The sequence below is a fragment of the Oncorhynchus tshawytscha genome, unplaced genomic scaffold (genome assembly GCF_018296145.1).
Source record: "Oncorhynchus tshawytscha isolate Ot180627B unplaced genomic scaffold, Otsh_v2.0 Un_contig_588_pilon_pilon, whole genome shotgun sequence".
In the NCBI taxonomy this organism is placed as follows: Eukaryota; Metazoa; Chordata; class Actinopteri; order Salmoniformes; family Salmonidae; genus Oncorhynchus; species Oncorhynchus tshawytscha.
In genome coordinates, this window is record NW_024609810.1 from 637,501 (window position 1) to 647,999 (window position 10,499).

The 10,499-nt window shown below is 49.0% G+C and overlaps 1 protein-coding gene across 1 annotated transcript in view; it reads left to right on the forward strand.

Moving 5' to 3' along the window:
* LOC112242484 (NUAK family SNF1-like kinase 1) overlaps positions 1-9,841 on the forward strand; it is a 21,631-nt gene extending 11,790 nt beyond the window's left edge. Inside the window, exons 3-7 of the mRNA XM_042318596.1 lie at positions 1,471-1,622; positions 4,137-4,202; positions 4,370-4,489; positions 6,153-6,285; positions 7,968-9,841. Coding sequence (XP_042174530.1) covers positions 1,471-1,622; positions 4,137-4,202; positions 4,370-4,489; positions 6,153-6,285; positions 7,968-9,091 — 1,595 coding nt within the window. The 3' untranslated portion in view covers positions 9,092-9,841. The remainder of the gene's footprint in view (positions 1-1,470; positions 1,623-4,136; positions 4,203-4,369; positions 4,490-6,152; positions 6,286-7,967) is intronic.
* The last annotated feature ends 658 nt before the right edge of the window (positions 9,842-10,499 follow it).

Here is a 10,499-nt window from a genome sequence, read left to right on the forward strand (position 1 = left end):
CCCCTGTAGTTTTCTGGTTTCACAGCAACAGCAGCAGATTAAGTCGCCAGGAGTCAGAGAAAGTTCAGGTTCAGTCCTGGCTAGCCAGCCCACAACCAGCACTGTAGGGATCCTTCCTTAGATGTCAAAATACTGTCTAACACAAACATGATAAATGATGAATAAAGTTGTCACCTGACCAATATAAATACCCTTTATTTTATCACAAAAATGGTCTACAGTGGTCGGTCCGTGGGGATTTTCCAGGAGCTCTGGACCTGAGTCAGTGTTGTTATTGTGCAGAGCCATGTAGTGTAGAAGGAGAATAGACAGGTCCTCTGACAGCCTACTACGACTGACAGGCTACTGTCGCTTAGCTCCAGGTCAGACACAATGGAAAGAGTTCAGGATCTGGGAGAGGAGAGAGGGGGGAGAGAGAGACAGAAGGAGACAGAGAGAGACAGAGAGATAGAGAGAGACAGAGAGAGAGAGGGAGAGAGAGAGAAGAGGTGAGAGAGACAGAAGATGACAGAGAGAGAGAGAGAGAAAGAGAGAGACATTGAGAGAGAGAGACAGAGAGAGACATTGAGAGAGAGAGAGTGGTGAGAGAGAGCGAGGAGAAGAATTGAGAGAGACAGCGAGAAAGAGGTGAAGAGGTGAGAGACAGAGCGAGAGAGGAGAAGAGGTGAGTGAGCGAGAGAGTGAGGGGAGAAGAGGAGAGAGAGGGAGAGAGAGACAAATGGAGAGAGAGAGATAGAGAGGAAAAGAGGAGAGAGAGAGAGAGAGAGGGAGAGAGAGAGAGACAGAGAGAGAGACAGAGAGAAAGAGAGAGACAGAGAGAGAGACAGAGAGAAAGAGAGAGACAGAGAGAGAGACAGAGAGAGAGATAGAGAGATAGAGAGAGGGAGAGAGAGAGAAGAGGTGAGAGTGACATACAGGGTCTATTAACAGGGTTAGAGGTGTGTGATACACTGACCACTCTCTCTTTTAGTGATCTTACATAATACTGACACTTGCCGTACGCACACAGGATGGAAGAACCAACACACACACACACACACATCACCCACTATCCTCCTACTGTTCTCACCAGAAGGTCTACCAACATGACTTCTACCAACTGTCCTGGGTGAGGACATGACTCAGATATCACAGTGTTCCTCAACTATATCAGGGTAGAACAGTGTCCCTATTCTAAACAGTTAACAGCAGTATAACACAACAATGTGAACAGTATCAGAGACCTCGCCGTTGAAGCACAGAAGCAAGATCCCCAGTCGTGCTAAATTGGCGACAGTATGTCTCTCTGTATTCTGGGTTTACTCCAAAGGGCCCCATTGTTGAAACTGTGGACCCGGTGGGCCCTGGTCAAAAGTAGTGTTCACTATATCTGGAAATAGAGGGCTATTTGGGATGCAACCTGAGATGGGTTTGCTGATTTCAAACTCCTCCCATCCTGACGTTGTCCTCTGTGTATGTCCTTGTGTCCAGTGTTTGAGAACAAGGACAAGATAGTGATCGTGATGGAATACGCCAGTAAGGGAGAGCTGTATGATTACATCAGCGAGCGACGGCGGCTGAGCGAGAGAGAGACACGACACTTCTTCAGGCAGATTGTTTCCGCCGTGCACCACTGTCACAAGGTAAGAGATGCACTGATCTGAGGTCAGTTTTACTATCTTCTGTATGGTAAAGGCTAGGACCTGGGGAAGGCTGAGCTGATCCTAGGTCTGTGCCCTAAGCCAATGGACATTTCTACAAGGAAAAGCTATGCAGCTGTCCCAACCCACACACATCCATTCTGTAGTTGGAAACCAGAGTTAAAGGGTACAGTAACCTACAGCAGACCAGAGTACATTACCCTACAGCAGACCAGAGTACAGTACCCTACAGCAGACCAGAGTACAGTACCCTACAGCAGACCAGAGTACAGTACCCTACAGCAGACCAGAGTACAGTACCCTACAGCAGACCAGAGTACAGTACCCTACAGACCAGACCAGACCAGTACATTACCCTACAGCAGACCAGAGTACAGTACCCTACAGCAGACCAGAGTACATTACCCAGCAGACCAGCAGACCAGAGTACAGTACCCTACAGCAGACCAGAGTACAGTACCCTACAGCAGACCAGAGTACATTACCCTACAGCAGACCAGAGTACATTACCAGTACATTACCCTACAGCAGACCAGAGTACATTACCCTACAGCAGACCAGAGTACATTACCCTACAGCAGACCAGAGTACAGTACCCTACAGCAGACCAGAGTACATTACCCTACAGCAGACCAGAGTACATTACCCTACAGCAGACCAGAGTACATTACCCTACAGCAGACCAGAGTACACCCTACAGCAGACCTACAGCAGACCAGAGTACAGTACCCTACAGCAGACCAGAGTACAGTACCCTACAGCAGACCAGAGTACATTACCCTACAGCAGACCAGAGTACAGTACCCTACAGACCAGACCAGAGTACATACCCTACCCTACAGCAGACCAGAGTACATTACCCTACAGCAGACCAGAGTACAGTACCCTACAGCAGACCAGAGTACAGTACCCTACAGCAGACCAGAGTACATTACCCTACAGCAGACCAGAGTACAGTACCCTACAGCAGACCAGAGTACAGTACCCTACAGCAGACCAGAGTACAGTACCCTACAGCAGACCAGAGTACAGTACCCTACAGCAGACCAGAGTACAGTACCCTACAGCAGACCAGAGTACAGTACCCTACAGCAGACCAGAGTTAGCTCACACAATAAGACACATAATTGCCCTTCTGTGCCCATGTAGCAGCCCATCCCCCACCCTCCCCTTCCCTCAGGCCCTCTCCACCTCCAGGTTGAGTGCTGTTCCCTGGGGAGACAGAGAGAGTGTTGGCCCTTTGTCCTCCACAGTCCCTACAGCTGGTGGCTATGACTGATGTCATTACTGTAGGTCCTGGTGGAGTGATGTCATATCCCCAGCTGGGAGAGACTGAGGGCGCATCCCACATATAGTGCACTACTATGGGCCCTGGTTAAAACAAGTGTGCACTGCAAAGGGAATAGGGTGCCAGCTGGGAGAGGATGACTGACGGATAGGGCTGGCTACAGCTGCTGCTGACATCCTGGTGAGGGAGTTGTCGGGGGCAACCGTGACATCCTGGTGAGGGAGTTGTCGGGGGCAACCGTGACATGGTGAGGAGGGAGGAGCCGGACATAGAGATACAGTAGGTTAGGACAGGGCAGCGCTGCTGTGACAGACGGAAGGAAGTGTGGCAGAGTATAGACTTCCCCTGCTTCCTCCCTACGGGGAGGGAGGGAGGGAGAGTGGGAGGGAGGGAGAGTGGGAGGGAGGGAGAGGGAGGGAGGGCGGCCACATCTTTCTTTGAGCACATCTGCCTTCCATGGTTAAGTGAATTATCAACACACAGTGTATGGTCAAACTGTTCACGTGGTTCTTCTGGTTCATATTGAACCATGACCACACTTCCTGTCACTGGCTGAATTCCAAATGGCACCCTTATCCCTACATGCACTGACTACTGCACTCATTACGACCTGGGCCCATGGGGCTCTGGCCCGAAGTAGTGCACCCTGTAGGGAATAGGGTGGCGTTTGAGATGCGGATCCTGTGTCCCACATGTTTAACAGCTGTTTAGTGTGTCACCCAACAACACGAGAGATGTACTTTATGTCATTGAGATGAATTAAAGATGCTACATTTATATAGAACATGTGCCACTTGAAAATAACCATTGCGGATGAGCTCACCAAACATGGTAGACAAAAGAAAGGTGCGCATGTGTGTGTGTACGTGGGCGTGTGTGTGTGTACGTGGGCATGTGTGTGTGTGCGCGCAGGTGTGTGTACGTGGGCGTGTGTGTGTGTACGTGGGCGTGTGTGTGTGTGTGTACGTGGGCGTGTGTGTGTGTGTGTACGTGCGTGTGTACGTGGGCGTGTGTGGCGTACGTGGGCGTGCGTGCGTGTGTACGTGGGGTGTGTGTGTGTGTACGTGGGCGTGTGTGTGGGCGTGTGTACGTGGGCGTGTGTACGTGGGCGTGTGTATGTGGGCGTGTGTACGTGGGCGTGTGTGTGTGTGTGTATATGGGTCACAGTTTAATTAGACTTGTTTTGTACTCCTGTTTTGTCTTTGTAGAACGGAGTGGTGCACAGGGATTTAAAACTGGAAAACGTGCTGCTGGACGAAAACTGTAATATCAAGGTAAGACCTTTGACCCCGTAGAGATGTCCATCTCTTGTCTTTCATATGCTGTATTTCAACACAGCATCTTAGCGATAGGAACAGTCTCTTTACAGGTGCAATCAGGGATCTGCGAGTCTTATCCAAGGGTCATTTAACGTTGATTGTCATGCTCTTCTCTCCTCCAGATTGCTGACTTTGGTCTGTCCAACCTTTACCACAAAGACGAGCTCCTTCAGACGTTCTGTGGCAGCCCTCTGTACGCCTCACCAGAGATCGTCAACGGCAGGCCCTACCATGGTCCAGAGGTACACACACACACACGCACACACGCACACACACACACACACACACACACACACACACACACACACACACACACACACACACACACACACACACACACACACACACACACACACACACACACACGGCAGGGAACAAGGGAAATCCTTCTCTTCACTTCTGATCTGTGTCATTCTGAAACCTGAGTCTTATTTCAGACCTGTTGGACTGATCCTGCTGTACATTATACTCTCTCTGAGGCTCATGGAAATAAGGAAATAAGACACAAATCTAAACTCCCGGGTTCTCACCAGTGGAAAATCCCCAGAACAAATTCCCTATAACAGTTGGATGAGGGAAACACTGAAGGGAACCCCCATCCCAAAACGTGCTCTTGCTCCCTGGGTCTTCTGGGTTTGTCCTTAAGCTGACAAGTGAAGGTAGTGAACACCCGTTCCTGTCTTGGAGGAAGTTTACACACACACACACACACATCCTGTCAGGCCCGGCCAGCCAGGCTTCACAGCCACTTCCCCAACAGCCAGCCCAGGTCAGCTCACTCATCTGAAAGGAGTCTCAACATGTTACCAAACATAGACCCAGAATGACTATGACTCCAGGATTTCACTGAGTCCCATCATTTCATGAGACATTAGGAGCCACCCCTCTCCCACCCTACAGTAAATCTGACATAATGACCCCTACACCAGCTGACCCTGTCACCCCTCCTCTACTCCCATCTCCTTTAGCTTCCTGAGAAAAGCCCTTCCTCGGTTTGACACAGCTGGTCAAAGAGGCCGAGACCGACAGAGTCCAAGCCAACAATCACAGCTCTATATTCACGCACGCACGCACGCACGCACGCACGCACGCACGCACGCACTGAGGTTATGGAGTCAGGGGAGTAGACTTCCCCAGAGACAAATCGTCCATTGTTTCCCAGCTAGCTGTGATTTACAGAACACTGTGATTCCTGGAGATTATCTCAGCTAATCAGAGAATACGGCCTGTGTCCCAAATTAAACCATATTCTGTATGAGCCCTGGTTACTACATAGGGAATAGGCTGTCATTTGGGCCGAAGCCTAAGGTCTATACCTCAGAGCCAAAGGCAACCTCATCAGAACAGAACCCAATCACTTAAGTCACAGACCTTGACATGGCTTTTACAACAGCAATCAGTGTGCAAAGAACAGAGTGTTTGGAGAAGATACAGAATCTTGTTATTCTTTCTGTTAAAACACATTAAAGGGCCATTATCTTAGCCAGCAGACGGGTGTGAAAACAGTAGGAAGTATAACCATGACAAACCAACAGTAGTAAATCAGCAGCCTTGAGGTCTGTGTGCTACTGAGGCCACCATACAAGAACGCTATGGACAGTATTGTAACTACCAGCGTGTTGTGTTTCCAGGTAGACAGTATTGTAACTACCAGCGTGTTGTGTTTCCAGGTAGACAGTATTGTAACTACCAGTGTATTGTGTTTCCAGGTAGACAGTATTGTAACTACCAGCGTGTTGTGTTTCCAGGTAGACAGTATTGTAACTACCAGTGTATTGTGTTTCCAGGTAGACAGTATTGTAACTACCCGTGTGTTGTGTTTCCAGGTAGACAGTAGTGTTTCTAGGTAGACAGTCGTGTTTCCAGGTAGACAGTATTGTAACTACCAGTGTGTTGTGTTTCCAGGTAGACAGTTGGGCCCTGGGAGTGCTTCTCTACACCCTGGTCTATGGGACCATGCCCTTTGATGGGGAAGACCACAATAAACTCATCCGCCAGATCACCAACGGAGAGTACAGGGAACCTACACAGTCCTCAGGTACTAGTTTAACTCTGTTTCTGTGTCCTTTTTCTTTCTCACGCTGTAGCTGTCTTCTCCCTCTCTCTTTCTGTAGCTGTCTCCTCTCTCTCTCTTTCTGTAGCTGTCTCTCTCTCTCTCTCTCTCTGTAGCTGTCTCCTCTTTCTTTCTCTCTCTGTAGCTGTTTCCTCTTTCTCTCTCTCTCTCTCTCTCTCTCTCTCTGTAGCTGTCTCTGTCTCTCTCTCTCTCTCTGTAGCTGTCTCTCTCTCTCTCTCTCTGTAGCTGTCTCCTCTCTCTCTCTCTCTGTAGCTGTTTCCTCTTTCTCTCTGTAGCTGTCTCCTCTTTCTTTCTCTCTCTGTAGCTGTCTCCTCTTTCCCTCTCTCTCTGTAGCTGTCTCCTCTTTCCCTCTCTCTCTGTAGCTGTCTCCTCTCTCTCTCGCTCTCTGTAGCTGTCTCCTCTCTCTCTTTCTGTAGCGGTCTCCTCTTTCTTTCTCTCTCTGTAGCGGTCTCCTCTTTCTCTCTCTGTAGCTGTCTCCCCCCTCTCTCTGTAGCTGTCTCCTCTTTCTTTCTCTCTCTGTAGCCGTCTCCTCTTTCTTTCGCTCTCTATAGCTGTCTCCTCTTTCTCTCTCTCTGTAGCTGTCTCCTCTTTCTTTCTCTCTCTGTAGCGGTCTCCTCTTTCTCTCTCTGTAGCTGTCTCCCCTCTCTCTCTGTAGCTGTCTCCTCTTTCTTTCTCTCTCTGTAGCCGTCTCCTCTTTCTTTCGCTCTCTATAGCTGTCTCCTCTTTCTCTCTCTCTGTAGCTGTCTCCTCTTTCTTTCTCTCTCTGTAGCCGTCTCCTCTTTCTTTCGCTCTCTATAGCTGTCTCCTCTTTCTCTCTCTCTGTAGCTGTCTCCTCTTTCTTTCTCTCTCTGTAGCCGTCTCCTCTTTCTTTCGCTCTCTATAGCTGTCTCCTCTTTCTCTCTCTCTGTAGCTGTCTCCTCTTTCTTTCTGTAGCTGTCTCCTCTCTCTGTAGCTGTCTCCTCTTTCTTTCTCCTCTCTCTCTCTGTAGCTGTCTCCTCTCTGTCTCGCTCTGTATCTATCTCCTCTCTCTCTCTCTCTCTCTCTCTCTCTCTCTCTGTAGCTCTCTCCTCTCACTCTAGCTGTCTCCTCTCTCTTTTTGTAGCCGTCTCCCCTCTCTCTGTAGCTGTCTCCTCTCTTTTTGTAGCTGTCTCCCCTCTCTCTCTCTGTAGCCGTCTCCTCTCTCTCTCTGTAGCTGTCTCCTCTCACTCTCTGTAGCTGTCTCCTCTCACTCTCTGTAGCTGTCTCCTCTCACTCTCTGTAGCTGTCTCCTCTCACTCTCTCTTTAGCTCTCTCCTCTCTCTTTTTGTAGCTGACTCCTTTCTCTCTGTTTGTCTCCTCTCTCTCTCCCTGTAGCTGTCTCCTCTCACTCTCTGTAGCTGTAGCGGTCTCCCTCCTCTTTAGCGGTCTCCCCTCTCTCTCTCTTTAGCTGTCTCCCCTCTCTCTCTCTGTAACTGTCTCCTCTCTCTGTAGCTGTCTCCTCTCTCTCTCTCTCTGTAGCTGTCTCCTCTCTCTCTGTAGCTGTCTCCTCCCCCTCTCTCTGTAACTGTCTCCTCTCTCTCTGTTTGTCTCCTCTCTCTCTCTGTCTTAAATAATGCCATAGATTGTTGCTAAAGTCTCTGTCCGCCTCACCTTCCACTCTCTCCCAGATGCTCGTGGTCTGATCCGCTGGATGTTGATGGTTAACCCGGAGCGTCGAGCCACGGTGGAAGACATCGCCAACCACTGGTGGGTCAATTGGGGCTGGAAGACCACTGTGTGTGACTGTGACGTCCAGAAGGACAACAGTGGCTGCATCTCTTCTCCAACGCTAGCACGCTTTATCGACTGGCAGAACCGCACCACAGAGTCACCCAGGGTGGTGCCGGTCAAGCCCCCCCGCTCAGAACACCCCGCCGTACCCCCCCACGCTGGCCGCCAGCGCCTGAGGAAGTCCAGGAAGGAGAATGATAGCGGAGCGCTCCACCCTCACACCGCGTGGGAAGACAAAGACAAACCAGGACTGAAGAGACCCAAGGGGATCCTGAAGATGCATGTGTCTGAGCAGAGGTCCCACAGCCTGGGGGAGATCGAGCTGAGTCGCTCCCTGCACTTCCACGAGGGAAGGGAGCTGCTCTCCAGCCCCGAGAGAGATGAGGAAGAGGACGATGATCAGGATCGCCTGGGGGTCTCGCCGGCCAAGATGGTGCCCACCCTCCCCAAGAAGGGCATCCTGAAGAACAACCAGCAGCGGGAGTCTGGCTACTACTCCTCCCCGGAGCGCAGTGAGTCCTCTGAACTGCTAGGGGGCAGCACCTCCATGACCCCACCCGCCAGCTCACCAACAAAGAGGTCCATGGGGAGAAAGGGCATATTGAAGCGTAATGGGAAGTACGGCAACTCCACTTCCTTCCACAGTGGCTTGTCCAATATGAGCTTCCACGGAGAGACTCCGGGGGACTCGGGCCTCTCTCGCAGCCAGAGTAAACCCTCCAGTATTGTCTGTGAGGAGATGGGTCTCTCCAGTGTTCCCCCCTTAATGGGAATGGATTGGTCTCCCTCGTCCCCGCAGCCACACGTCAGGGCCTGTATGTCGGCTGAGGATCTACTCCAGCTGGCAGGCTTCAGGCGGGGCCTCCAGACGGCTGCAGGGGGGCTCCATGGGGGGAAGGTGGGGACCCGAGGGACACCAGGGTCTCCTGGTGACGACGGCAGCTTCTCTCTGCTAGGGGACATGGATGATATGACCCAGGTCTACCAACACACCCTGGACATCAGCAGCAATCTGACCTAGAGGTGGTGGAGTTGGGAGTTTGGAAGGGAAGGAAGGGACATGGGAAGGACAGACACACACTTGAACCTTCATTTCTGGGTTCGGACTGGCCAGGTGTGTTGTGAACTGGGCATCCCAGCCACCTTAATGTACTGAATCTACCCTCTCAGAGACAGTGCTGCTGTAAATCTAGAGCTAAATAAATATTGTGTTGTATGTCACTCAGAGTCACAAACCATGCTGTGGTGAAGCTCAATGTAATAGACAGTTAGGACTACTGTTCATGTTATCTCAATGTAATAGACAGTTAGGACTACTGTTCATGTTATCTCAATGTAATGGACAGTTAGGACTACTGTTCATGTTATCTCAATGTAATAGACAGTTAGGACTACTGTTCATGTTATCTCAATGTAATGGACAGTTAGGACTACTGTTCATGTTATCTCAATGTAACGGACAGTTAGGACTACTGTTCATGTTATCTCAATGTAATAGACAGTTAGGACTACTCTCAATGTAATAGACAGTCAGGACTACTGTTCATGTTATCTCAATGTAATAGACAGTTAGGACTACTCTCAATGTAACGGACAGTTAGGACTACTGTTCATGTTATCTCAATGTAACAGACAGTTAGGACTACTGTTCATGTTATCTCAATGTAATAGACAGTTAGGACTACTGTTCATGTTATCTCAATGTAATAGACAGTTAGGACTACTGTTCATGTTATCTCAATGTAACGGACAGTTAGGACTACTGTTCATGTTATCTACTGTTCATGTTATCTCAATGTAACGGACAGTTGACTACTGTTCATGTTATCTCAATGTAATGGACAGTTAGGACTACTGTTCATGTTATCTCAATGTAATAGACAGTTAGGACTACTGTTCATGTTATCTCAATTAATAGACAGTTAGGACTCTCAATGTAATAGACAGTTAGGACTATGTTGATCTCAATGTTAGACAGGACTACTGTTCATGTTATCTCAATGTAACAGACAGTTAGGACTACTGTTCATGTTATCTCAATGTAATAGACAGTTAGGACTACTGTTCATGTTATCTCAATGTAATAGACAGTTAGGACTACTGTTCATGTTATCTCAATGTAACAGACAGTTAGGACTACTGTTCATGTTATCTCAATGTAATAGACAGTTAGGACTACTGTTCATGTTATCTCAATGTAATGGACAGTTAGGACTACTGTTCATGTTATCTCAATGTAATGGACAGTTAGGACTACTGTTCATGTTATCTCAATGTAATGGACAGTTAGGACTACTCTCAATGTAACAGACAGTTAGGACTACTGTTCATGTTATCTCAATGTAACGGACAGTTAGGACAATGTAACAGTTGTTCATGTTATCTCAATGTAACGGACAGTTAGGTAACGACAGTTAGGACTACTGTTC